The sequence below is a fragment of the Colletotrichum navitas genome (assembly GCF_030913465.1).
Source record: "Colletotrichum navitas strain CBS 125086 chromosome Unknown LY79scaffold_51, whole genome shotgun sequence".
Taxonomy (NCBI): domain Eukaryota; kingdom Fungi; phylum Ascomycota; class Sordariomycetes; order Glomerellales; family Glomerellaceae; genus Colletotrichum; species Colletotrichum navitas.
Genome location: NW_026850597.1, coordinates 7,285 through 34,179, shown reverse-complemented (window position 1 = coordinate 34,179; position 26,895 = coordinate 7,285). Strand labels below are relative to the sequence as shown.

Genomic DNA, 26,895 nt, shown 5'->3' with positions numbered 1-26,895 from the left:
TAAAGAGAATGGTTAGATAGGTGGAGCTGTAAATGACAAGAGTGAGACATGATATATGGTACCTAATATGTTGGTGGGCAATACCTGACCCCCAAGGTCACTGGATACATTATTATGATGGGCCACTGTCCAGAAAATCCCCTTCCGGCGTACCCAGCTAGCATCAACAATAGCATGTGGGGCGACACTGTCGGCGCCCTCCACTCGGGGACTGCAGCGACGTCACTATCCCGCCTAGTGTAGGTGTACACTGGTGTAGCTCCCCCCGCCACGCGATCAATCCATCATTCACCCACATTTCCACTTCTAGACAAACAAAGGCGTCCAAACCCTGTCTGTTCCCTGCCTGACCTTAACCTCAACCTCGGAACCATCTATATCACCTAGGTAATCGTCTTTCGAACTGGTTTTAGCAGACTTGGACTGCTTCCTCCCATAAGCATATCTGCTGCCCATCGCACCATCCAAAAGTACCCCTGCGCCGGCACTTACACTTCAAGGTACTATGGTCTGGCCCCCAGTACCATGTCACGCTCACGGGGCCTTGCCATTCTCCAGAAGACCTACGACGACAGTTACTTGAAATGTTCTACTGCCGTGTACTATGAAAGCCAGGTAGCCATCGTATCTCTGCTTGTTTCTACCTCTATTGTGCGCTGACGTGCTCTTGCTGGTCTTCCAGGGCGACGAAAACGAGGCGATGCGGTGCTGGAAGAACGCCCTCGACCAACTCAACGACCAGCGTATCACCAAAGTCTTGCCTAATTACGTAGCCGGTACCGAGACCGAGGAAGCTCTGATAGACTCCCTGCGCAAACTGGAATTGCAGTGCAAGGAACGCATTGACCTGCTCGAAGCGTTACGGATATCCCGCCAAGACGTTTTGACTTCCAATTCCCAAACCTCGAACTCGACAGCACTAAACCCCTCAGCCGACCCCAACCTTTCGAACATAACCACCTCAGAGCGAGGCTGGATTGGCCAAGGGACAATCCCAGCCATACGATATCCCGACCTATCGCGACCTGCTTTACCCAAACGCCCATCCCTGCCCTACAGAACATCATCCGAGCAAGCAGTTGTTGGCCGCGATCAGAGCCCGGTGGGTATCTCTCCCTTTATTGGCTCCTCCAGCTCCCCCCGTATGGCCACCAAGAAAGAGCCAACCATGAGGTCTCCCAGTCCGGAAAAATACACAATGCGGACAACGTTGCGGAGTGGCAAGTCTGGGGACAAGCCAGCAAAAACAGCACGTAAACTGTCAAAGACCGAGGGGCCTGGAGCCAGCAAGGCCGCAACACTGGCTTGGAGTGCTCTCGGCTCTAGAGAGCGACTGGCTCGGGCATATCCTATGCTACCGGAGCCTTCATCGTCTGCTCCTACTACACCCAATGAGTCGTCACGGAAACTAGGGTCTTCATCTGGCGCACAATGGGACGTTCACACCAGAAGACTTGTTCCACCTCGAGACGCTGTCTCGTCGTTTTCTGACGCCGTAGGTAGCGCAAGAATATCTGATGAGTTAGCACACAGTCGAGCATCGTCATTGTCCCTGAGCGCGGCATCGAGCGCTTTGAACGCTGTGCCTAACCCAGACATATCTCCTGTCGAGTATAGCACGCCGAAGCAGGAGCGGACGTGGCGCTCGCGAGACCACCCGTCGTCATTTCCACGATCCAGAATATCCCCGCATGGGCGAACTCCCTCCTCCGATGCTGACGACTTTGAATTACGGCGCAAGAGCACGCCAGATGGAACCAAATTCCGGAAGAAGCCTGTCGAAAACACCCCTATTCGGCTCAACGGCAACTTGACAAGCGGATCGGAGCCGGACAAAGCTACGCGATCACGACGTGGTGCCCACCGACCTAGGAGGTCTTCGTCTTCGAGTTGCTCGGATAATTCAAGGGCGACTCCCAAGGCATCGGACAAGAAGTGGAAGGGGAAGCGCAAAGAAGACGCTGTGGTGGCTGATGCTGAAGCAGCCTCGTCTGCAGAATCTGCGGAGGGCGACAAAGGAGAGTCTTTGACCAAGGTGGCCTGGAAATCTAAAAAGAAGGAGATCATGAAAAATTTGCCGTCGGGTGTGGACGAGACAGCCGCGAAGCAAATCCTCAACGAGATCGTAGTGCAGGGAGACGAGGTCCGCTGGAGTGATGTTGCTGGTCTGGAAGTCGCCAAAAATGCGTTGCGAGAAAATGTTGTCTACCCATTTCTGCGTCCTGACCTGTTTATGGGGCTTCGTGAGCCTGCGCGGGGTATGCTGCTCTTCGGTCCACCAGGTACTGGTAAGACTATGCTGGCTCGCGCCGTAGCCACAGAGTCCCGGTCGACCTTTTTCTCGATATCGGCAAGCAGCTTGACGAGCAAGTACCTCGGCGAATCAGAGAAGCTTGTGCGAGCGCTGTTTGCACTGGCAAAGACACTTGCTCCGAGCATTATCTTTGTCGACGAAATCGATTCGCTGCTTTCTCAAAGATCTGGATCTGGGGAGCACGAAGCGACAAGAAGAATCAAGACTGAGTTCCTTATACAGTGGAGTGATCTACAGCGAGCTGCAGCAGGTAGAGCAGTTGACGAAAGGGACAGAAACCGAGGAGATCCCAATCGAGTTCTTGTTTTGGCGGCAACCAATCTTCCATGGGCCATCGATGAAGCTGCCCGCCGCAGATTCGTGAGGCGTCAATACATACCACTCCCCGAGCCGGAGACGCGCTCAACACAGCTTCGCACACTCCTGGGTCAACAAAAGCACAACTTGTCTGATCTAGATATCGAGAAGCTTGTTTTACTTACTGATGGTGGGTTTCAATGTAGAGCCCAACTGTTTAGAATCCAGATATGATGCTTACACGAGTAGGATTTTCCGGTTCAGACATTACGGCGCTAGCCAAAGATGCAGCCATGGGTCCTCTTCGTTCTCTGGGCGAAGCTCTTTTGCGCATGACAATGGACGAAATTCGGCCGATCTCACTGGCGGACTTCGAAGCAAGTCTAGGCACCATTCGACCCAGCGTCAGTAAAGCAGGGCTCAAGGAGTACGAAGATTGGGCAAGAGATTTTGGTGAGCGAGGGGGGTGATGCAAGCAGCGAGTGAGGTTTTTTTCTATGGTCGATGTCACAACACACATGGTCAGCGTTGAGAGGGTGGTCTATGCGATACCCTCTGGTAATGCTTGCCTATTGGCATTAGGGCGAGGCATGTAGTTCTTACTTTCTCTCGCTTTTGCAGAGGACGATAGAGGGGCTATGTCTTTGAACAAAAGCATGAGGTTGCTAAGCTAGTAATAATATTCATACAGTGAGCTCTCTCCGACCTATAAGGCTCTGCGGAAGCCGTTGCTTGAACGAGGCACTGCTCATGATCCAATGCAAAACTACTTCTCCTGTTGTACAGCGTGGCATTTCATTCCCATGCACGTAGGATTGTGTGATTATTCCCCACCACCTATGTGGTCCGTCCATCGATGTTCAAGCTCGGGCTTGGCTAGGGGTAGCTTTCGTGGATTCCTCCTGTTTCCTTGCGGTTCGTCTGGCAACCTTTGCCTCTCTTTTCTGTACTTGAGCTGCGATTCTCTCCTCCTCAGACGGGATCGGCGGCCGTTCCGAAATGGGTGTGCCGTAGGGTGCGATGATGTTCTTGACGACATGGCGCTTGTGGGGAGAAGTTCTCCATCCGGGGACGATGGAGATAACGTCGCCAGTTCGGAGGGAGGAGTTAGGGTCGTGGACAAGGTAGTTCTTGGGCTTCGTGAACATCTGTTACGTACACAGTAGTGTCAGTCGTTTGCAAAGTCGATGCAGGAAGGAGGCAAGAGCTGGCGCATACCTTTTGGACCGCCTGCTTCCACTGCTGGCCACCCACGCGCACCTTCACAGTCTTCTGCATGAGACCGGCGCTCACGACGACACCGTGCAGCTCGCGGACAACTTGGCGCGCTGCCGTCATGGCCTGGTTAGACATGATGGATGACGGAACTCCTGTTGGTTGGCGTGGGACTAGGCTCCAACAAGCGGTTCGTGACACTTAACGGTGATCTCTCGATCGATATCTCAAGCACCGTTAAAGAGAGTTCGGTGGCCGTCGTTAGATCAATCAGTTGTGCAATAATCATCAAATTGCTACCTTTACGCCTCATACAGTCCGTGTCTTCCCAGTCTGTCGTTGAGCAAATTCAAAAACCGGAGCAGCATCTCCGTCCTCTGATTGGGTATTCGGATTAATAAAAATCGAAATTCCGGGTTTAGGCCGACGTCGAACCAAACCCCCCCCTGCCTCCCAGAATCTAAGGGCACAGAACGAACAGACGCTAAGATAACCTTATATTGAGTAGCTTGGTCTTGGCTTTCATTGGCTAAGTCTTGCCGTAAGACGGTGCCCTGAATCAAAATGCTGGACACTGCTTAAAGGATTCGGATAGAGTAATGGTTGCGGTGGAGAATTTTGAGGGGTTGGACATGCGAACCTTTGGTTGCTCCCGACTTAGAGCCATTGGAGGCGTCTTTCTCTTAGCCAAAGGAACAGGTCTCTTTCTACGGTGCGATCTACAGGATGATCGTTGTTGGAAGCGAAACACTTGTTATGACTTTGGACTATAATTCACGAGAGGTGCAAGTATTCTAGTAGGAAGATCTGGATGGCCATAGGCTCCAGGACACAGGCTGTCCTTTGCTCTGATTGCCACTACGAGGCTTTCAAGGGGCAGTGGAACAGTCCCTAATCGATAGCAACCAAACTCGACCCTCCATCGAGAAGAAAGAACATTGAAAAATAAGAAATAAACGGCTTGGTTTCCAGCCTCGGACATATGGTATAGCCGTGGAAATTGCAAGGACGTATCGTTGTGCGTAACACCTAGGAATATCTGCATATTTAGGTTGTCGTTTGGGTAGTCACTGTACCTGACCGAGCTGGAAGGGGTTAATTCGTTCACATTCCCGCAGGTTGATCATGGGGTATCGATAGCTTAGCACAAAATGGCCTCCGTCTATAAACTGCCCCTGACCATGGGATTGGGCCTGAAAGCGGACAGCAATAGGGTCGCCGATAGATAGCGTTGGCGACCAGGTAACAGCGAGGCTGACAGGAAGGAAACCGAACATGGCCGGTCGCTGGCAGACTGAGCAGACAGAATGGTTAACCCTTTACGCGTAGGCTTCGAATGCTGAAGCTCCCAGCAAACATACATAGTAAACATGCCACGGCGGCATATGCTCATGGAGATGGAGCTGTGGCCAGACTAGCCGTACGAGGTCGAGTGTGCGACAGCAGCTCAGCAGAAATCACAGTTCAGACCAGGAAGATGCAGATACCATGTCTTTCCAGCCAAGTTATGAGAGGCTGTCAGCGGTCAGTCCTATATCCCTTCGTAATGATTTTATCGCAAAAATCGAGTCAGCAAGAATAGTGCTCAGCAGTCGTTTAAACTCTGCTTCCTTAAAAGGACATGCGGGAATCTCACCGTTCGATCCATGCCTATGCTAAGGCCCTTACGTAAGAGAAACTATCACTCCCTACATACTACAGATCGCATTCCCATTAGCGAGTCTTTATTCATTCACTGACTACCTAGGTATGACTGATACGACTGACTGCTAAACTCAATTATCGTGATAAAACCATGACCGAAAGATAAGGGGCGAGTCAGCCGCGCAGAAAACCTAGCAACACCCCACCTCCCCACCTCCCCGGGGCTATCGATAAGACGGAGGAGACACGGGTTGCGAGATGCCATAGTGACCACAGACTCAGATAGGTATGCACGTTTACAAACGATTTTCACTGACCTTTGTTTCTAGGTCCGAGAATGCTCTATCTGTTAAGTGGGCGGACATGCGACTTCTTCAGCACTGATGTGTACATAGGCCCTCGGGAGAGTTTGTTTCATAGGGCATTGCACCTAATGTGTGTCACTTATCATTTGCTGTAGCGGTAAAGTCTAAAGAAGGGAACGAGAGATCGATGACAGTGCGTTGCATGGATCCAATGCCGAGTTTCGACAGGCACCTCGGTGTGCCATATAGGTACCTACCTAGGTAAGCATTGAGCACTCTGTACATACCTCATAAGCTTCTGCTAAAGGTAAGCTACCTACCTACCCAAGGTTAGGTACACCACTGAAATGACCGTTCTAGGGTACCCACCTGAGGTCCACGGTGGCTATATGATTGGTCCCGAGATACTGCGTCCACTCTCTTCCATCCCTCAACGCTCCTGCTTGATCCAACCTGGCTCATCCTTCCCCAATTCTGCCGCTCTCCAAGAAAAATTAAAAACCTCTTCACAACCCTCCTTTCTGGATCACTTACTCAGTCCTTTTGATCTCACAGCCATATTATCTCACTTCACATCGGTAGTTATTGTTTCCTCCTCGTTCCTTTTTTTGTTGTCTCTTGTGCCCCATACGCGCCTACTCGCCGTCGTATAACTACAAACCGCCAACGCGAAAGGGGAGAGAGAAACCTGCATCCAAAATTTTCACGCGTTCCAACCAACCGATCGACGCTTCCCAAAAAGTTTTAAGATAAAATGTCTTCCCCAGAGGCCCGTGCTGGTGTCAAGCGACCCCGTAAGTTCCCATCATGCCCCTTCCCGCGACTCATCTTTGCCCTTGCATCTTGTCATTGCCCCCTTGCCAGAAGCTTCTGTGTGCCGCCTGTCGCCAAACCCCACGACTAGCAGAACTTGAACACTTGCCATTGCCCGACAGTCGCTCAGCTGCAGGGCCGACTTATAATCCCCCTCGGTCACCCCGCGAATCTTTCCCCCACGGCATGACCAATTTGACAAGCACGACACCTTCCCCTCATTTTGCAAGTACGCCAAGGCATAGCAGACATGGCAGGCAGCTCGAGCCAGGGCAAGCGGACGCAGCTTTCCCTCGCTTTTCTTCCGGTTGGCTAACGAGGTATAATTGATAGGTACCCAATCGCTCCCTCCTCCCGCCCTCCCTCAGCTGGTCGCTGAGCAGCACACTCCCATCCCCCCGGCCGACAAGGACTCTCAACGCCTTATCGTCGTTCTGTCAAACGCGAGCCTCGAGACTTATAAGGCCTCGCATGGCGGCACCGGTCGCAATGGGGCCCAGCGAGAGGAGAAGTACTCGCTCCTGAACAGTGACGAGCACATTGGCGTTATGCGCAAGATGAACCGCGACATTAGTGATGCGCGCCCAGATATTACTCACCAGGTTGGACACTACCAGCGAACTGCCTTTATTTTGCGTTGCTCCCTGATAATGCGCCTCAACGCGCCCTATTCTTGTCTGCATTCAACATGCTGACTATGCTGACCAGTGCCTCCTTACCCTGCTCGACTCTCCCATCAATAAGGCCGGCAAGCTCCAGATTTACATACACACCGCCAAGGGTGTTCTGATTGAGGTCTCTCCTTCGGTCCGCATCCCGCGTACTTTCAAGCGTTTTGCCGGTCTAATGGTGCAACTATTGCACCGCCTGTCGATCCGCTCGACCAACTCTCAGGAGAAGCTTCTGCGTGTCATTCAGAACCCCATCACGGACCACCTGCCACCCAACTGCCGCAAGGTCACCCTCAGTTTCGAGGCGCCTCTGGTTCATGTGAGAGACTACATCGACACACTTGGCCCCAAGGAAAGCGTATGCGTTTTTGTCGGCGCCATGGCCAAGGGCTCCGACAACTTTGCCGACGGTCTGGTGGACGACAAGATTTCTATCAGCAACTATAGCTTGTCTGCCAGTGTTGCTTGTAGCAAATTCTGCCATGCTGCTGAGGACTCTTGGGACATCCAGTAAGGGGCAAGGTGCGACGTGACTACCGTTGGTTTGTCTGGGCAAAGAGGGTAAGTGGTGGGAGGGAATGGCTCAAGTGGCAACGTAAGTGGTGTGTCCCCAAGGTGTCTGGGAGATTTGTTGTGCGGCCATATCGTCGAAACGAAAGCCTGGAGGCCAGCTTGGGGGTTCATGATGCAACATCATGGTGGCCGCTTGTGGCCTTGGAACTTGAGCCATCTAGTGGGTGCTTTGCGCTGTCGCTATTTTTGCGACCAAAATCTGAGCGTGTAACAACGGGTCTAGGACGCCTCCGTGGTCCAGGGCGGCATCAAATTCAACATGGCCCGTTGTTCCTTTTCTTTTTGTCCTCCCTTGAACACATGAAGGGTCTAGCTACAGCTGTCAATGATTGCTTTTGACAGTAACGGAGTGACTCGTTCCTTTCGGCAAGTGTCGTCTAAAAGAAATGACTCATTCGGCATCAGCAATAACTCCCCGCGTCAAGATTACACGTGTAACAATGGGTTCGCAATGCTCATGGAAGAAAGAAGGGAAGATGGAAAGAGTGGTGTCGGATGGGTGGAAGGATGTTGCAGCGCGACCGCGTTATATTGTCGAGTGTTTTCATTCGTGGACTGTAAATCATAATAAATCGGCGTGGTTGATCGATAGTCCGTGAACTAGACCACCAGTGACGATTCCCAAGTATGCCTAGGATGGACCATCCACGATGTTGATGCAGAAAGATGAGGAACCAGCATCTAGCTCCAGTCGATAAAAAAAGGCTGGGAGGGGCCCAAGGTGTTGAGCGACGACGTTGGTTGATCGATATAGCGGACGGTGGGTTGCGGGGTGTAAAGCCATGCTGTATGATGCCAGGCCAATCATCTATCAAGGCGCCCCGGCGTTGATGCCCAAGTGGAAAATTATAACGAGACAGGATCCGTACGATGCGACTCGTCCGCCTCGGCGAGAGACGATGCGTGGCCACGTGCGCAGGGGCACTCGTGGGTCTCACTTCCTTTGGCTGCTTGGGACCTTTGTTACAATAAAACTAAACAGCAGAAATAGAGTATCGATATGAACGAAACGGTAGACCAAGGCAGCAAGGAACATCAGTCCCAATCTGCTGGGAGAGTCGAGGTGCCCAGCCCAAGGCTGACTCACTTTAGGGGTTGATTCTATTTTTGAGACTGGGCAACGGGCGACGCGAGACCTGTGGTTGCAACAAAGGGTACGATTGGGGGGAGGTTTGACCGAGCTTGATCAAGGCGGTCAGCAGCTCAACCAGCAAGTCACCAATCGAAGAGTGTAAGGCATATGGAAGCACAATTTGTGAGGCTGGGTTCTCCTTGATCTCTGGAGCACGGAGCCGGCAAGAAATGCCAAGTCTGGGTGCTCTACCGACCTTTGGGTGAACAGGATCATGATGGAGCAAGTGCAAAACCAGAGTGAAAGCTGCGATATGATTCGGGGACGGGTGTTGCGGTGAGTTGCAAAGAAGTCGCAGGTTGGAGACGGGAAAAGTGGATCTGCGCCTGGCGGTAGACCTGGCAGGAAACGGGGACAGCGGCGGGGATGCAGTTACTCACTGTACCTATGTACGGAGTACCTACGGAGAGGTAGGAATAAGTAGGTATGTAAGTGCATGTATGTGTACGTACGCCAACCGCTACCAAACTGACCCAACCGAACCCAAGTTATCGACGGCTTGAAATGGCCGGGACTGCCACCGTGGTGGGGTACGTACGTACTGTCACAGTACAGCCGAGTCAACGCGCAACGGGCGGCGTCTGTCACTTTCCCCCCTCACTTCTTTCGACCTCTCCCTCTGCAATTTGGCGCCAAGGAACCTCTCTGAGATGCGACTCACCCATCCACTTGCACACATCCAATGAAGGATCCTATACCAGAGTATTCGCTCGTTATGATTTGTGATGGCCGTGGTAGCCCAACCGCTCCTGAAATAAAATGCGGTGCGGCATTTCTTGCCCATCCCTGTTGTCATCAGTCTCGCTCACACCTCCTTTGGTGACCTGAGCTTACGGATCCTGCATCTCAGCTTTAGCGACATTTTGATCATTAAGTTCTCTGTGAGAACGATACCATAACATGCTGCCGCTATCTTTTGAACTCTACATGAGTCAAGAAGCTGTCTCCTTCCATCGCTCTGCCAAGGTGATGGATAGATGTCCTTCCGCTGCCATGCTGCGGACTCCTTTTCGTGCGTCAGGTGGGCCGGAGGACAGCAAGACTACCGGAAAGAAAGCGGGGGTTCAGGCCGGACCAGAGGGGACGAGGGCCAGCCAGACATGGCATGACACGACGCGGCCCCGTACACGATCCAACCCACGAGGCGCGGCAAGCATTGCAAGCTACATAGTACTGAGTCAACCCCCAACACAAAAGCAGACACACATGCTAAGGAATTTCCCAGTCCTCACTTTGCAGTGTACCAATGCTAAAGCCCCCGTGCGCACGTCTGGTGCAGCAACATGATGGTTCAGTGGCCCTTGCCGGGATCATGATGTGTGGTTTATCTACAAACCCAAGATTGGCTGCGGTCCAGCGTATCCGAAGTTTTCAGTGTCAGCCGGTTAGGTACCATGACCGCCTGCAACCAGCGCGGCTTAACATGGTTTGATTGACGTTGTTTCCTGTAGTCCAGTCAATTTTTGGAGAATGACAGCAGGCAAGCCTATCGGCGACTATGGAGCATCGATAGGGCGGACTACATGCGTGCTATTTTGGCTGCCCGGTCTTACGACCACTTCATCGCCCATAATCTTGCGTACAGGTGTGTATGCTACGCTGGTCACCGGCTGCGAGCTCCGGTGCAAGGTCGTTCTTAGGCCCCTGCCAAGTTATCGCCCAAGTAGTAAAACAACGCTGAGGAGACAGGCACTACGTTGTTGTTACTGGCCGCAGCATACAGCCCACCTGCCTAGCGACGACATGCAACGCTACGCCGGATTGGATCGGAACAGGGTTGGCTGCATATTCGAATCAGCTAGACGGGGCTAGACTGGACAGGACTAAGAGAGAACACAGAGCAAGGAAACTGACTTGTCAATGTAAATTGGGCTTCGCGGCAGGAGAAATGATCAGCGTTACATATTCTCGACACGTTGAGGTAGAGGAGCCTGGAAGACCTGGAAATAAAGCACCTTTCCCAGGTTAGCAGACGAGAAGTGCGAGGCACTTAAAGCATATATGCGAACTCACCTTCAACGGCCCTTCGGCCTCTTCCCGCTGAATTCTATCCCCCATTGCCATCGTTCTCGGCTGTATCTAGACCACCGCCAGCCTTAGAGGAAGAAAAAAACCCACATCCCGTCCGCCGCCTTACGTACTTGCCTACCTACCTCTCTGTCGCCTCACTTGCCGCCCAAACGGCCGTTATATCACACATCTCGGTTTGCTGTTGCTCTGTCCTATCATCCGTTGTCTGGGCTTGGCCTGTCTTGTTTTGCTGGCCAGATCTGGTCCGGCTCAGCACCCACCAACCACTCAATATCTTAAATATGGTTCCTTATATCGATGTCTCCCATTTGCCCTCGTCAACCTCCTTCTACTCAGCCATCCTCCAACCCCTCGGCATCCACTATATATCCGCGCACGCGCAGACCGCTTGCCCTGACACCCCCGCCGACACTATTAACATCGACTCCAAGAGGACCGTCACCACTCCTAGCCCTGGCAGGCTTCCTACCACGGTCACCTATGGTACATCATCCCCGCCTACCCCAGTCCTTCAGATCCGAGAGGCCCGCAGTTCTAGCGAGCCCCTGAAGCTTTCTCGCATCGTCTTCTCCGCCCCGACCCCCTCCGCTGTCACCGGCTTCCACTCCTTTGCCGCTCGGGCCAATCCGAACCTGCAGTCCGTAGTGCCCCTTGGCCAGAGTGGCGATATCCACCGGGCCGCGGTGACCGACTTGGACGGTAACATCATGGAGGTTGTATATCAACCCCCTCCCAACTACCCTCCTTCCTACGCTGGGTCGACTATTCGAAAGACGCAGTCCACTACCAAGGAGGTCAGTCGCATTCTTAACTGGAGTTACGACGTGGCCACCTCCGAACCTTCTCCCTCCATGTCTGGCTCCGTAGCTGGTGGGCCCTCAGCATCTGCTCTGGCCATGACCGCCCGCTCCGGCCAATTACCCGGCAACGAGCCGTACACTCTCCTCCGTCGCAGCGTCACCACATCCGTCATTGAATCGCCCTCCAGGACAGAGGAGCCCGCTACCGAGCCTACCTCAGCCGCGAGCGGGATCGCTACAAGCACTGTTGTCGGAAGCCTTCTAGGTGCTGCCGTCGGTGCTGCCGCCGGCGCTGCCATCACGTATGGGATGATGCGAAAAGAACGTGCACGGGCTCCGGTTCAAGAGTTTGATGGCTCCGCTCCGCCGTTCCAGCGCCGGGCCACCTTCCCCGATCAGTACGCGGAGCCGCAAGCTGGGCATGGACGCTACGTCGAGGTCGAGCGGACTGTCGAAAAGATCCGGTACCCGGAAGCCTACCCAGCGCTTCCCGACAATCGTTCATCGCCTCAATACGGGGCCAAGTACAGCCAGGTCGGCTCCCGCACCCGTGCGGTCGACGATATGTACGATGACTCCCGCAGCCGTCACTCTTCACGCTACCAGCTCGAGAGAGGCAGTAGCGTCCGATCCCGTAGCCAGGCCGCCGTCCCTAGGACTGCCCCTCTCATGCTTACCGATTACGAGCACCGGAGCAATGCAGACTCCAGACGCAGTGTGGCCAGCAAGTCGGCCGCACCGCGCTCCATCGTCGACGATGCTAGGACTTACGTCTCAGCCAGGAGCGAAAGATCGCAGTCGACCATTCGCCCGCCCCCTCCCACTGTCGAGACAATACTAGGCGGCGGGAGCAGGGCGCCGAGTCACGCGCCAACCCGAGCACCGAGCATGGTCCCAAGCCGTGCACCAACAAAGGCACCCAGCAGGCCCCCAACTGTGGTCCGAAGCAAGGCTCCTACGACGGTGGCCCCAAGCAGGGCTCCCACCCAAGCACCTACGATTATGCCTAGTAAAGCGCCCACTAAAGCGCCCAGCAGAGCCCCGACAGCAGCTCGAACCTTGCAACCCGTCTTCGCATATCCGCCTGCCACGCGAGCCCCGACATATATGCCTGCGCGCCACCTTCCTCCGCCGAGAAGTGGGATTGGCAATAGTCATGTTGCCTGGGAAGACGATGCCGTTAGTGTGGCACCGAGCGACAGCATCAGCTGTATTGGCAGCAAGACGAGTAGACGCCAGTATCAATAGGGGAAGGGGGGTTGCGATGGTTTATTTTTATTGCTCTGGCATGTCCGCCACACGACACTTAGCAGCACTGTCGTAATGGTGCACTTGTCGTGCACCCTGACGGGAGCTTGGTTGTCGAGTGATGCAAATGATCAACAGATAACTGGGTCGCACAGGACGAGGACTAAAGTTCCACTTCAATATTCTGTTTCCATGCTATTAAGTTCGCAACGAGATCGTGCGGAGGTTTTTCTTCTTTTCTTTTTTTCACACTATATTTGATGCGTTACGCGGCACATTTATATAAGATAAAGAAGACGGTTACGGACAGCATGAAGAACCTGTCTATCTATGTTCGACTTATAGGTCCACGAATGCCATTTTCAATTATACCCGTTAGTGGACTACTCAATATGCAAGACACATTCCTGCGTTACTTCCCTTGCAGTTACAAGACCAGGGAATCCCCCATGGAGAATCGAGGAGCGAGAGGGATGACAAGATAGTTCTAAGAAGAATTTAATGGGGAAAGCAAAAGAGGAGGGGAAAGAAAGACAGAAGGCGATGACCGTTTCGACAAATACTTGTTCAGCCCGAGTTCACATAATATATACCAGAAAGTGAGAGGAGTTGGCTGTGACTCGAGTTAGTTCAACACCAAAAAAGAGGTCAGGAGATGAAAGTACTTGCAAGAAAGTAAGTGTTGTTCAGCTGGAGTACTTATTATTACTTCCTGGCATATGCGATAGGTACGAGTCAATGTCGGTATTTAATTGGAGTCGAATGCCGCGAGCACTCTCTCCGATCATCGGCACCTCCCATGACCCCTCAAGATCAATGCCCCTTGTTCCAGCCACCAAATTTGCCCTTTTGCGGCTTTCTACCGTCTTCTATTCCCCTGTCTCAAGTCAAGTGCTGGCTGGCACATGGACGGGCGTGAGAGTGTTAGTAATCTGAACTTATAAAGGTTACAACTATCCAGTCATTCCTACGCGTTACTGCTCGGCCCAAACCCCAGACTGGGACATCAACGGCGTACCGTCGTGCTCTAACATTCCATCTCACCTAGCTGGTCAAGCGCGTTTTCTATCCTAAGCTAAATCCAACAAAGTCTAAATATGAACTCTGTAAGCTACCAGGCGGTGAACGTGGTGGTCTTCTCTCTGCCACCTTCCATCAGAAGGCACACGCCATTACTCTTTTCGATAACATCGAAACAGCCAAAGGCCCCAACTTGGGAACCAACTCCACCTTGACACCGCCTTATGCACTCCTTACTCATTGAAGGAGCTGGACTGGGCCGCCGGACTGGGAGTCGACCCGGGCCTCATTCGGGTGAGCGTTGGTCTCGAGGAGATGGAAGAATTACGCAAAGTATCCACTTAAGCCTTGGAAGAGAGACGGATGTGAGCCGTGCTGCAGGTGTGAAATGTTAACAGTGACGACTGCGAGCTGTTAGGCACACAGGCGAGTCGAGAAGTTGCACAAAAGTTGTTGGAAATGGCATAGCAGTTCTATTCGGCGTAACAGTGGAGTCTGACATCTTTTCCAACCGTCGTCTTATGCTCGCGTTGCAACTGCCAAGGGTATCTCTGGGAATTCTGTAGACAAAATAAAAACAAAGCAGACCAGCGCCTCGACCTACGATGAGCCCCAGTCACATGATGGAGCATTCGGAATGCACGTACTCGGGACCGTAATCCTCGATACCCCTTTCAATTTCATTGGCGCGCTGCTTCTCTTTGGCTTCCTTCGGGAAGTACTTGCGCATGTATCTCTCAAGTTGAATATCCAAATTATCTGCGAATTCCAATGTTAGGAAGTTGGTCTTCTTGGGGTAGTGCATGTGTATCCCAGAAGAAGGGGGAAGGCGGTTCACTCACCAGCAGAGGCTTTCATGACGGTATCGGCACGGCACAATGGGCAGTGTTTCTCATTTCGACGTTGAATCTTGACAATGCATCGAATGCAAAAGACATGCCGACAAGCCAAGCGGACGGGACGGTATGCGATGGCGAAGCAAATGGGGCATAAGTAATCACTAATTTGAGGCACAACGGAAACCAGATCAGTAGACATCTGGGCGCAAATGTCCTTGGCCACAGAGCCGGCCAGCAATTTATCCGAGTGCACCTGAATCGGGAATGTCTTTGAGACACCCAGACAGGTTCGTTTATCGAACTCTGCCAAACTGTCAGTTCTGTAACGCAGCCGCAGCATCTGACTGATGTGGCAGTAGAAGAGAAAAGACCTACTCTTCAAAATCTTATATATGGCAACCTGGTTTATCTCCTGAAACTGCAGGTTTTTAAGGAGAACAGCATTCAGACGGAGGAATCGAACAAGGGCCTCGCGACTTTCGGCGATCTTGAAGGACCTGACCAGGTTACGTTTGGTCATCTCTTCCTGGAACCACTGAAGCTGCTTGGCGGCCGTCTGGCTGCTACGTGATCCGTGATCTTGCTCATTGGTAGAAAAGAACACCTGGGCGTCAAGATATAGCTCGAAAATAGTCCTCCATCTCGCGAGGTCGCTCTTGGAGAGGCGGCTGGGTTTCGTCAGATGGGAGACCTCCTGGCGCAGAGCGACAATCTCGGCCACCATTGCCCTTTCCTCTTTGGCCTGGAGAGCGTCCAGATTATTGACGTCGCTTTGCAAAATATTAAAAAACTCGCCGTCAAAGACGAGCGGAACCTCAATAAGCTCATGATGGTCTGCTAGGGCCGCTTGGCCGCGATCTTGGTCACTGCTCTGAGTATCCGATAGCTCGACCTCGGCGTTGGCGAGAGACTCGGCAGAGGATATGGGTGATGTGGTTGATTCGGAGTCATCTGTGGGCGTGGCAGTGGCTGGAATGGGTTGACCTGGATTTTGAGACTGGAAAGCGGCGATGCGTTCGATAAGAGCGCGGGACGCCGGCGTCAGCGAGGCATCAACGGCCTTTCCACCACGCATGTGGATCAAGACAGTCAATTTTGGTCTTAGCAACTTAGAGTTACCGGCGGCTAAATTGCGTCGAAACGTTAATGTCAGTTGAACGTTAATGACGACAATGACAGCGACTGGAGAGGGTGGAGGGGCAGAGAGTTTACCATCGAGGCGGTATTTGGCGGCCAGTGGCGAATCATCGGCCGGGTCGAGAAGTTGGCGCAAAGTCTCAGGATCAAGCCCAAGGTCGTTGAGTTCGCGAGCGACACGTTTGAGGACCTTCTTCAACTGACCGTAAGGAACGGCGAGGTCGATCCAGTGAGATGGAAAGTCTGCGAGAGGGCAGTATCAGTAGTTGATAATGAATATCTCATCAATCACTCATGAGTGCTCACAAAGTCCTCATGAGACCTTGAATATGGGATGAGGATGAGGTGAGTTGTGTGTCGGCGCAGATCGGATGCGTTTTTCCGACAAAGAGGATGGGGGTGTCTTCACCTTCACGCCTGAGCGTCTCCTTAAAATCATGGGCGAACTTCATGGCGCACCAAATCAGTGGTGCGAAGGTATTCGGACAAGAGTGGGAATGAGTTGGTAATGTTTAACGGATTAGAGACATGGTTTTTACCGAGATCGGCGAGGTCGAACGACAAGGTTGATAGGCCTGGATTTGAGAGAAACGGTGGAGCGGTATCTGGCGAAGAAGGGCAAACAGCCCGGTTGTCCTATATAAAATTTTCAACTTTGCTGGAGGGCGGTAATTAAAAGAGCAGATGGTAACTGCAGGTACTTGACAGTATAAGTACGTAACCGAAATCTTTCTTACCTTTTACTGGCCTGGCCTAGACTCTAGACCGGGCTTGTCGTGTGAAGGACAAGGGGCAAGGAAGGAGGGATGGACGAAGGGCACATCATCGGGCAGTGCACGTATTAGGATACACCACTAGACAATTCCAGCCAGCACCTCTGGCTTCCTGTTGTTTTTCTCAGGCACATTTCTTGAGGAAGGGAAAGCACGTCCGGTCGTCTGTATTCAAACTCTTTCCGGGGAAACATGCCAAGATAACGGCTGCATTTCAATAGTGGTAGGCGCTTAAGCTGGTAGGTGTGGGTACCACGCATGGAGAGAGGCGGAAAAGGTGACGGCTAGGGCGGCCTGGGTGTATTCGTAAATACTAACACGTGAGGGACGACGACTTCTGAACTTCTGTCCCCGAACCCCCACCTATTCCAATCTTGTGCCCTTCCTATGTGTATTTTCTTAGAGCGCAATCGAGCAAGGATTCCACATCCAAGGATGGGCCATTCGCTGCCTGGTCCCTTTTCCGTGCCGCGTACCAAGATACATGGCTACCTGCCTTGTTCAGAGTTGACCCTGGGCAGAGCGCTGCAGAATCTGCATAGGCAAAGAGTAGTTGGCATCTACAGGCTGTCGTAGAGGCTTGAATCCTCCCGCCCGACAACGTAGTCGCAGGGCCCCGCTGATTCTGTCACCACGACGTATGCACAGTTGCAGCCAGTCTGGACGGAAACCCACTGTCATACATACAGAAACAAACTACGATGTACCTGTACATACATAAAGACTAGTAGTCTTGTAGCGCGATACAGTCGCTTACTCTTGGCACATTGGTCCGCCAGGCGAACCCAGGATCCTGGTTCGTCCATCATAAGGCATAAGGTTTAACCAGGCTTAACTTGGTGGCAGCGACCATCGCTGGAACATGCAGTTGTAAGAGGAACCGGCCATCTTTGCATGCTGTCAGTCCGCCGCATTGCTGTTCTCTGTTGGTACAAAGCAGCCTAGCCGTCTTGTTTACACCGTAGTAATGCACATGTGTGACTTCGAGTTGATGTTGCAAGACACCTCTTTTCTCTTCATGTGCCCATGTAATATACAAGCAGCTATCTGTATATTTAGTTGCACACTAGCTTGGCTTGTAGCAAACAGGTCTTGTCTTGTAGATGCAAGAGTACTTGTCTCTTCATGTCCTCTTATCTTATCAAGTAAGAGTGGTGATGAGGGGTCACGGGCTCAATATGAGGGGCGTTGACACATAAAGTAAGGAAATGAGGATTGAAGTGTTTATTTAATTCGGAAATGGAAGGCGCGTCTGGGATAGGCGTTTGTTCACCGTCTTCGACCTCTCGTTTTGCGATTCGTGATTGTTCTGCCTACCTGCAAATACATCAACCCCAATAGGCCCAACATTCTGAGTCACCGGCCCCTCCCGATGCTTCGTTTTTCACACCTTCCTTCTGGTACCCTACCCTTACGTACCTAATCGCCACAGCCCTCCTTCGAGTGTTGACGAGCCTATATCGACCATCACAGCTGGCCCAGCGAGACCAAACACTTTAAATTTGTCTTTCAGCTCCGTAGTGTCCCCGGCCTGCCATGGGCGCTCAGCAATCCTCTGGCCGGGACAATAGCGAGGGTATCCCCCAACCCGCCAAAACATGCTATTACGAGCTTCTTGGCGTTGAGCGCGATGCAACCGATGACGAGTGAGTTCTCTTCTTGGCAGCCGCCACTATTTCCTGACGTTTCTTTTCGCGTCTTTAGGATCAAGAAATCCTACAGAAAACGCGCTCTCGAGCTCCACCCCGACCGGAACCTTAGCGATATCCAGAATGCGACCCGTCGCTTCGCCGAGGTCCAGGCTGCATACGAAGTCCTCTCAGATCCCCAGGAACGAGCTTGGTATGACTCCCATCGTGAGGCCATCCTACGCGGTGTCGACCCCGATGACTCGGATGACCGCAGCCCCGAGTACAACAACGTCAAGCTCACGTCGACCGACGACATATTCTCCCTAATCCGCCGCTTCAACTCTACCGTTCCCTTTACTGACGAGCCCTCCGGCTTCTTTGGTATAGCCAAGGCAACCTTCGATCACCTTGCCGATGAAGAGATTGCCGCCGGCGAGTACGCACCAGGAGACATTCAAGATTATCCTTCGTTTGGCTTTTCTGCCGATAGCTATGAAGCCGTTGCCAAGCCCTTCTACGCCGCCTGGGCAAGCTTCTCTACCCGCAAAACCTATGCCTGGAAGGACAAATATCGGCTTTCGGACGCTCCAGACCGGCGCGTTCGACGCCTCATGGAAAAGGAGAACAAAAAGGCGCGTGAAGAGGCCATTCGGGAGTTCAATGATGCCGTCAGGTTCCTTGTCACCTTTGTACGCAAGCGCGATCCCCGCTACCTCCCAAACACACAAACAGCTGCAGAGCGCCAGGAGACTCTGCGCACTGCTTCTGCCGCTCAAGCTGCCCGATCCCGCGCGGCAAATAAGGAAAAGCTCTCTGAAGCGTTTGTTCCTGATTGGGCCCAGGCAAGGGATGAAGCAGACGCAGGCAATCAGTTTTTCAAAAGCGAAGAAGACGACTCAGAGGTGGAAGAAATCGAGTGTGTAGTGTGCAAAAAAACGTTCAAAAGTGAGAAGTCGTTTGAGGCACATGAAAGAAGTAAGAAGCATCTCAAGGCTGTGCAGCAATTGAGGCGTCAAATGAGGAGTGAAGATCTGGACCTGAGCCTTAATGAGACGCCTACTATGCTCGACAAGGTCACATTGATGGAGGATATACAGGAGATTCCCAACGAGCAACAAAAGCTTGATGCTGCGGAAGAGACAGCAGGAAACCCTGTCGAGTCAACATTACAGCCTCAAGCCGCCAAACTGACCGACGACTCGTCCGACAGTTTGCAAGATGACGAGTATGCCTCGCGTGCCGATGTCGAGAAGAGACTCTTCGCCAGTGACACCCCCTATACCGAGATAAGCCAGGGCAGCGCATCGAGAGCCGACTCCGGAAAGCGCCTAGCCAGCTTGGGAGACCTGTCACTCGGTGATAACGAGGAGAAAGCTGATAACACTGGACGAACTCTATCCAAAAAGGTTGGGAAAGCCAAGGCGAAGCGTGAAAAGCGAGCGGCTCGTCAGTCAGCGGAAGAAGACCAGATTCCCAAAGTAAGTCTTTGTTGCAACGAATCCAGCACGCAGCTTTGTTGTTGACATCGATCCACCAGCACACCTGTGGTATTTGTAAGGAATCATTTGCCTCCAAGACGAAGCTCTTTACACACATCCGGGACCTCGATCATGCAGCACCCATAGTGAAGCCTTCAGAAGGCGGTAAGAAGAAACGCTAGATTACCGTCTACTCGTAAAAGAGTGCCATCGACCTTATCCATGATGGCTATCCAAAAATAGAAAACCCAAGCAATGTAACCCGAAGCCGGAATGTGAATGCACTCAACCCATTGTTGCTCAGCCTTAGCCTTTGGTATAAGCACCATGTGCACCTAGATGATGCAGGTTCGTGGCCTATGATACAGGTCACGCTTTGTGAAATAGCCACCCGGAAGGGCGGAGATTTCCTATTGACAATCAATATACCTACCTCCATGCAGTTTAGTTGCCAATGCCCCAAGCGACTCCATTTCCAATATCCATCAGTAAGTAGTATGATCGCAGGCAGCGGTCAGTCTCAAGCATTCAGGATGGTATCACCATCGTCATCGCTGAGTGTCTCCACTTCGTCTATAGCACTCTCTCTTTCGCCCTCGCCTCCTCTCGAAATGGGGTCGTGATCAGCAACATGAATCACTGCTTTGCCCTGTACGTGTTTAACATTCCGCCTCCACTCATCCCAGTCGTCCTCGTCCAGAATCAGAAAGCCTATGAGCATGCTGGGGTCTAATTCTCTCACGTGAAGGCGGCGCAAACGTCGGGTATGCACCGTATCGACATCTGCTTCACTGTACAGAGAAAGGTTCATATGAAAAGGGAGCGCGGGTCTGGTGTGGTGCGGATCGAGATAGAACAAGTAAGATCCCTGTGCACCAATGAAGTAATGGGAAGACGAGGGGCGACCTCTGTAGTTCTCATTAGCATGACGTCTCTCATCTCGGGGAAGACACCTACCCTGCGATGCCGACAGACTGTGGCATTTGAAGGGCAGCTATCAAAGCCTCCCAGTACACCGGGGTGATCTTGTCGATTCCTAGTCTAGTGCCCACCAAAATAAGGGTCGGATGGAATTTTGAGCCGTCAGGCTTAGCAATCTTCATAAACTTGTCTTCGTAAACATCCGGCCCGTCCCCAGTGGAATACACACGTAAAAGCTGCTGCGTCTGAGCGTTGGCAAGAGCCCTGTGATATATTTTAGCGAACATTCACAACTGAGGAGCAAATCAGCTCACTGTATACATCGAGCGGTGGCAGAAGGGCCGAACCACTCTCCAGGGTATTTCCCGCATGCAACTGCACCATGTTGAACAAACTGATGGATGGAATACGGCGCCCTCGGGTCATCAGCAAATAAGGAGAGAAGCTTGCGCTCTTCTTCTGGGTTTTGGCCCCTTCGCCAGTCTGTCACATTGTCAGCAGGACGCCTCAAGAGCCCGCTACCATCGCACACTATGCCAGTAGCACATACCACGCCCTAGATTGATTACTGCCATCGCATTTGCCAATAAGCTTTGGCCTGATCGTATCATGCATCCCCAGCCGCTGTCGGACGAGAAACCATTCTGGTCCACTAGCTGGCTCTTGATGCGCATTGAGAAAGATAGAGCCGATGAAGCTCGAGGGTCTGTAGACTTTGCGATGGCTGGAAATTCCGAACGATATGTCATCCAGAACTTGGATTCGAAATCGTCTAGGAATGCAGTCGGCCATCCTCCATCCTGCCCGGAATAGTCCTCATCGTATGCGAGAGAAGACGAAAAGCTACTGGATACAGACTCTGGCGGAGTATTAGGCTCTTTAACATAATGTGATGCTGGCGCCAAGGTTGATCCTTGGGTAACGGTTTGTTCCGTTGTTGCTTCCGTGGCATCGGTTGGAGGTGGGGTCTGACTTTGGTCGCCTCGGTCGTCTTTCGCAATCTTGGTGCTCAGCGTGTAGGAGCGTCCCAAGCACCAGACGGGAAGATCGTTCTGGTGGTCGTTGGTGGGTTCGGGGTCCCAGAACATCTGGACGATGCGACGATATCGACCAAGGTCTACCGCAGCCATGGCGGATGGCCTTCAGCTGCGAAGTCAAGTTGCGAAATCTGGCAAAAAGGGTACCCAGTCTCCTTAAGTCATGTACTCTTAGAGGCGTATGCCAAGGCAAGATGGGACCGATAATGCTTCAGTTGAAGCTTGGTGATCTTGCTCTCCTGCTATTCGAAGTAGATGGCAAAGCAGAGCTCGGATGGTGCGACCACGCAATAGACAATAGGCAAATCGTGGGATAGGAACAGGATCTCGGGGCTGGGCCGGATAGTAATAGTAGGCGCGTGGTAGAAAACACTTGCAGGCGGTAGGTTGGATGAAAGCTGATCAGCTGCGAGACGAGAAGGACGCAGCCGACGGCGGCAGCGGATCAAGGTACTTGACGAGCAAGACTTAGGATGGATAGGCTGAAGCGGCACGTCGAGCTACCGTGACTACTTACCGAGGTAGGTGGTGGGTACTGTGAGCGGATGGGCTATGTAGATGAGAAGGGTTGACGCGCATGGATAGCGAAGTGGTGAGGTAAACTGAAAGGTAGGTGGGTAGGCAAGGAAGATCAAGAGGAAATGGGGAATGGCAGCCTATACTCTCTCAGATGCAGGTAGCCGGTAATTAACAGCCTACCTACCTACTAAGCCTGCGGACTGTCCTTGTGACGCACCGCCTGGGTATGGTGGGGGCTTGTGTGCTGCCGCCATGGGCATGTCACTGTACGGTCACTGCGGTTACTTGCTTCCAAAGGAAACGTGACAGGGCTACCTACTTACATGTGTAAAGTAAGACACCAGAAAGCATCGCTCCTCACACAACGTGGGGACGAATAGCGTGCCTCCCTGTTAGAATGGAGTTACCAAAGACCAGGACCCTCTTTGATCGGCAACGAAGGTACTCTGGCCCACCTACCTGTACACACATACCTGTCATTGACTGTGGTTATCGATAAGATACATCAGGGAAGAGCCCCGCATCGATATGGCCAGTGGCCAAGTGGAAACCCTCCCCAGGCCAAAAGTGTATTTTTTTCGGTTGCCCTCCTGCATCCTGGATACACCTTAACCGGCCCCTTTCTTACCAGACACGTACTCAGTCAGAGATTCAACTCTCTGCTCGAGTCGATAACAAGTACAATCTTCTCGAAACTCAATCCAAATCTCGAAATACAACACAGCACCGGCACTTTCATCGCGCGGATAGGGCATGCCGCGTGGTGGGAAACGGGGCGGTGGTGCGCGAGCGCCACCACGCAATGTCCTACGCCCACGAAGTCGTGGTTTAGACCGACCTGCTCCAAACCCCATACCTGGTACCGGTTCCGCTGGTATGTCAACATGCAATAATCACAGGCCGATTTCCCGGTCGATGTTAGCCAAGCTAACACATCTCTATGCAGGTTTCACTCTACAAGATGAGGCACGTAGCACCGCCCATCGCTCGTCACCGTGGACCAGTGATTCGAGGTTACGACATCGGCCCGTTGCCTTTGTGAATATCGGGGCTTCAGAGCCGCTTAAGCAACTAGAAGCCATATTGCAGCAGGAGGAGAGTGCCAGTCAACACGAAGAGACGGAAGGTTCTACTCCCATTCGGGAGGTCACAGTACTTGGCCAGCCTGACGAGCCCGCTTCTACGTCCAATGAAGCCCATATACCCGATAAAACGTCTACAAAGTTGACAGATGACCTGGCTCGATCTTCTGGTCAAGTCAAGCTCATGGATGCCACAACCGAAATTGCCGAGCAAGAAGTCAACATTGGCGTGAAAACCCAAGTACAACCAGAGGTATCCACGGCGCTGCCATTCTTCGTCGACGTCACCAGAGATAAGAACTTGCTCGGGAATGTCCCAGTCCACCATGTCGAACGTTCCCCGTCACCTGTTCCGTCCGATTCGAGCGAAGAGGTAATTTTTTTAGGGGCCGTAATAAGACAGCTGGAATTAAAAAGAAACAGAAGCAAAAGACGAAACAGAGATCTTTCAACCTGGGCGGTATTGAAACAGAGCTCAAAGTCGTGGAGAAGACTTTTAGGACCAGGGAGAAGAGTAGCATTGGAGAGCCAGGAAAAGCCCGTCTCAACCTGCCACGGCAATCTCGACAAGATTCAAGGGCCCAGAATCGCCAGGAAGAGGACGACGTGATTGCTGACTACATCGCCAACATGCGTGAATATGGCGATGACGAAGGATTGATTCCTGCGCAAGCCTATTCCTGCCGAGATATCGGAGGTTCCCTTAGCGAGTCTGAGGACATTGAAGAGTCGTTCCAAACCCTCCCCGCTCCTGACGAGGCAACTATTGTGCTGGGAGATAAACAGCTGGGCGAAACGGGGCCGGAAGCGGAGATCATGGCCCGCGCAGTAGACGCAGAACTGTCACAGAAGGCTCAGAAACACTCGGTTCGGGGCAACACAACACGAGTCGACGATGCTCTTTTAACAGCTCTTGAAACTGACGTCTCGTACCCGGGCTCCTTCGATCAATCTCTTGCAGAGGACGTATCCCCACAATCCGAAACAACCGACCAGGAGGATATAGAGGATGATGTATTTGCCTCAACAGCAGATCAGTTCGCTAATGAGGTCGACGACTTCGATTTTATGGATTGGAACCGTCCGGCGCTGAAGCGCAAGGGCAAGGGAGCCAAAGGAAAGGTTCCTGTGTTCGACATTTCGGATTCAGAGCTCGAGGGTAAGATGCAGGCGGCATGGAAGAACGACCGGTTGAGAAAAGCGGAGAGAAAGAAGGAACGACAGGCTCTTCGTACCCAAGGTCTGCTGGGTAAACACGCCAACCCGGAAGACTTGCGTATCAAGTATCCGCACGGTATGGCGCTGGATCAGATCGCCGACGAGCTGAGGGCGTTTCTTTTGGGCACTCAGCCAAGGTGAGCTTTTCTTGGTGACTGCGTAACTCCGACCCCGATATCTAATCCTTATTTGCAGTTTGACGTTGCCGCCCATGGACAACCATGCTCGAAAAGTTATACATGAGCTCGCCAGCAAGTTCAATATCAAGTCTAAGTCAACTGGATCGGGTGACCAACGGCGGCCCATGTTGTACCGTACTTGCAGAACCGCCAAATTTGCCGACGAGACATTTGATATTGCGATTGCCAGGGTCGGGCGAAAGCATTTCTCTCGCAACGATACGGCGGTGCGGGCCGCTGTTCAGCGGCAGTCGGCACGACGTGGCGGCGGCCATGCGGGTGTCGTCTATCGAGATGGTGAGGTTGTCGGTGGATCTGCGCCAGAATTGGGCCAAGAGAACAAAGGACGCGCGATGCTTGAAAGAATGGGTTGGAGCAGCGGCACCGCCCTTGGTGCGCTGGACAACAAGGGCATCCTACAACCAGTCGTCCATGTTGTCAAACGTAGTAAGGCCGGCCTTGGATAGCGATCGCGTCGCGTTGGCGTTTTGTCGCGTCGGGTGTGAAATATCTAGATTTGCTGCGGTGGGCAACCTCGGAGTTAGAACGCAGCACAGATATCGTGGATCGCATGATGGGCCAGCTATTATGTCCATGTGTACGAATTCATTCGTCCGAAAACCCTATTCTCAAGGTGTATTGTACAGCCCGCGAACCCCGTTTGACCGTGAAGACATTGCCCCCAAAAAAGCAAACCATCCGTAACGCATTAAGAGACTCCAAGGATATTGGTAACCTTGACAGGTCTCATCATGACACCCAAATGCCAAGTAAAATCCAATGCCCGAAAAGAAAAGCAGTACAAGCATCCCTTATTTCGTGGAAGAGGAGTACTTGGTGACGGCCTTGGTGCCTTCCGAGACGGCGTGCTTGGCCAGCTCACCGGGCAGGATGAGACGGACACTATCGAGTGAGTCAGTTGAATGTAGCGCGACGAGCGCAATGTGGGCATAACATACGAGGTCTGGATCTCGCGGGAGGAGATGGTGGACTTCTTGTTGTAGGCGGCCAGCTTGGAGGCCTCGGAGGCGACACGCTCGAAAATGTCTGCAGGTTGTGTTAGAAAACCCCTTGTCAGTGCTTCTCGATACTGCTTACCGTTGACGAAGGAGTTGAGGATAGACATGGCACGGTTGGAAATACCAGTGTCAGGGTGGACCTGCTTCAGGACTGGAGGTGTGTCAGCGGATATTGCATGTGCGCGGGGTGTCTGGGGAGCCATCCTCGACCTGCCAGGTCACGTCACAAACGATTTGTGCAAGAGTCACTTACCCTTGTAAATGTAAGAAGAGTAGGTCTCCTTGCGGGACTTAGTGCGCTTCTTCTTGTCGCCAGAGGCGGCGGTCTTCTTGCCAGCATCCTTCTTCTCGGGAGCCTTGGAGGCGGTGGCGGGGGCCTTAGAGGCGGGCTTCTTGTCGGCGGCCTTGGGGGGCATTTTTGCGGTTTAGGTTGGAAGTGGGAAAAGTGGGAAGTGTTGTTATTGAGATTTGGGTGGAAATGAGATGCGCGGTTTTTGATCGTGGGTAAGGCAGGATAATGAGAGGTGGGAGAGTTGTTGTCGGAAGAAGAAATCGGGGGGTGGGTTGGGTTTTTGTAGCTGGACGCGACGGGCTCTAGCAGCATTACTGATTTGATGCGAGGACAGAGTGATTCGGGGAGGGGTGGGTGGTCAGTGAGGCAGTGGTCCGGGGGGTGCGCTTGTCTTGCAGCAGGGGGAGGGTTTGGCAAAGAGCTACTTTGGTTGGCTAATATGGCTCTCACAGTGGGGCCTTCCGGCATCACGATAGCGGCTGCCGTCCATGTACTGGGGCACAAAGAGACGCGTTCGCGCTAAGAAATGCGTGCAGGCAAAGTTTGGCAGCCATTTTTATTTTTATTTCCCATTTCGCGTGTCAGACAGGCTGGGGGAGAGAAAGCAGGCTACTGAGAACCAATGACATTGTCGCGTCTCCACCCAACCTATATATTTTTTTCCTCACGATTCGCTCTCTTGAGACGCAACCGGGGAGCAATTTCCA

The 26,895-nt window shown here is 52.5% G+C and overlaps 10 protein-coding genes across 10 annotated transcripts; 6 read left to right on the top strand and 4 right to left on the bottom strand.

The window, feature by feature from the left end:
- Window positions 1-525: 525 nt before the first annotated feature.
- LY79DRAFT_591919 (ATPase) lies at window positions 526-3,081 on the top strand (the record flags this gene model as incomplete). The annotated part of the gene is made up of 3 exons (XM_060561350.1): window positions 526-615; window positions 683-2,801; window positions 2,861-3,081. The coding sequence occupies 3 exons, from the start codon at window positions 526-528 to the stop codon at window positions 3,079-3,081; spliced, it is 2,430 nt and encodes an 809-aa protein (XP_060411792.1).
- A 390-nt stretch (window positions 3,082-3,471) lies between these two features.
- On the bottom strand, window positions 3,472-3,964 carry LY79DRAFT_581514 (ribosomal protein S17; the record flags this gene model as incomplete). Its single annotated transcript, XM_060560195.1, has 2 exons — window positions 3,472-3,759; window positions 3,830-3,964. 2 exons carry the CDS (start codon window positions 3,962-3,964, stop codon window positions 3,472-3,474), a joined length of 423 nt encoding a protein of 140 aa, XP_060411791.1.
- A 2,148-nt stretch (window positions 3,965-6,112) lies between these two features.
- Window positions 6,113-7,773, top strand: LY79DRAFT_705171 (essential for mitotic growth 1; the record flags this gene model as incomplete). Its single annotated transcript, XM_060565001.1, has 3 exons — window positions 6,113-6,569; window positions 6,922-7,190; window positions 7,297-7,773. The coding sequence occupies exons 1-3, from the start codon at window positions 6,530-6,532 to the stop codon at window positions 7,771-7,773; spliced, it is 786 nt and encodes a 261-aa protein (XP_060411790.1). The 5' UTR covers window positions 6,113-6,529.
- A 2,004-nt stretch (window positions 7,774-9,777) lies between these two features.
- LY79DRAFT_291951 (uncharacterized protein) lies at window positions 9,778-11,026 on the top strand. Its single transcript, XM_060552214.1, has 3 exons — window positions 9,778-10,134; window positions 10,190-10,353; window positions 10,416-11,026. Exons 1-3 carry the CDS (start codon window positions 9,865-9,867, stop codon window positions 10,774-10,776), a joined length of 795 nt encoding a protein of 264 aa, XP_060411789.1. The 5' UTR covers window positions 9,778-9,864; the 3' UTR covers window positions 10,777-11,026.
- LY79DRAFT_291926 (uncharacterized protein) lies at window positions 10,837-13,173 on the top strand. The gene is made up of 2 exons (XM_060552213.1): window positions 10,837-12,437; window positions 12,711-13,173. The coding sequence occupies exons 1-2, from the start codon at window positions 11,277-11,279 to the stop codon at window positions 13,041-13,043; spliced, it is 1,494 nt and encodes a 497-aa protein (XP_060411788.1). The 5' UTR covers window positions 10,837-11,276; the 3' UTR covers window positions 13,044-13,173.
- A 1,395-nt stretch (window positions 13,174-14,568) lies between these two features.
- Window positions 14,569-16,635, bottom strand: LY79DRAFT_291878 (SPX domain-containing protein). The gene is made up of 5 exons (XM_060552212.1): window positions 16,449-16,635; window positions 16,115-16,282; window positions 15,278-16,027; window positions 14,906-15,205; window positions 14,569-14,822 (listed from the first exon to the last, which is right to left on the bottom strand). Exons 1-5 carry the CDS (start codon window positions 16,489-16,491, stop codon window positions 14,680-14,682), a joined length of 1,404 nt encoding a protein of 467 aa, XP_060411787.1. The 5' UTR covers window positions 16,492-16,635; the 3' UTR covers window positions 14,569-14,679.
- A 1,588-nt stretch (window positions 16,636-18,223) lies between these two features.
- LY79DRAFT_291834 (DnaJ domain-containing protein) lies at window positions 18,224-20,272 on the top strand. The gene is made up of 2 exons (XM_060552211.1): window positions 18,224-19,921; window positions 19,981-20,272. The coding sequence occupies exons 1-2, from the start codon at window positions 18,443-18,445 to the stop codon at window positions 20,101-20,103; spliced, it is 1,602 nt and encodes a 533-aa protein (XP_060411786.1). The 5' UTR covers window positions 18,224-18,442; the 3' UTR covers window positions 20,104-20,272.
- A 169-nt stretch (window positions 20,273-20,441) lies between these two features.
- On the bottom strand, window positions 20,442-21,972 carry LY79DRAFT_591913 (peptidase family C54; the record flags this gene model as incomplete). Its single annotated transcript, XM_060561349.1, has 4 exons — window positions 20,442-20,829; window positions 20,879-21,106; window positions 21,157-21,325; window positions 21,393-21,972. The coding sequence occupies 4 exons, from the start codon at window positions 21,970-21,972 to the stop codon at window positions 20,442-20,444; spliced, it is 1,365 nt and encodes a 454-aa protein (XP_060411785.1).
- Window positions 21,973-22,875: 903 nt separating this feature from the next.
- On the top strand, window positions 22,876-25,461 carry LY79DRAFT_560363 (G-patch domain-containing protein). The gene is made up of 4 exons (XM_060558323.1): window positions 22,876-23,272; window positions 23,345-23,853; window positions 23,880-24,835; window positions 24,894-25,461. Exons 1-4 carry the CDS (start codon window positions 23,152-23,154, stop codon window positions 25,342-25,344), a joined length of 2,037 nt encoding a protein of 678 aa, XP_060411784.1. The 5' UTR covers window positions 22,876-23,151; the 3' UTR covers window positions 25,345-25,461.
- Window positions 25,462-26,510, bottom strand: LY79DRAFT_560359 (histone H2B). The gene is made up of 4 exons (XM_060558322.1): window positions 26,150-26,510; window positions 25,976-26,047; window positions 25,837-25,924; window positions 25,462-25,780 (listed from the first exon to the last, which is right to left on the bottom strand). The coding sequence occupies exons 1-4, from the start codon at window positions 26,310-26,312 to the stop codon at window positions 25,690-25,692; spliced, it is 414 nt and encodes a 137-aa protein (XP_060411783.1). The 5' UTR covers window positions 26,313-26,510; the 3' UTR covers window positions 25,462-25,689.
- Between the last annotated feature and the right edge of the window lie 385 nt (window positions 26,511-26,895).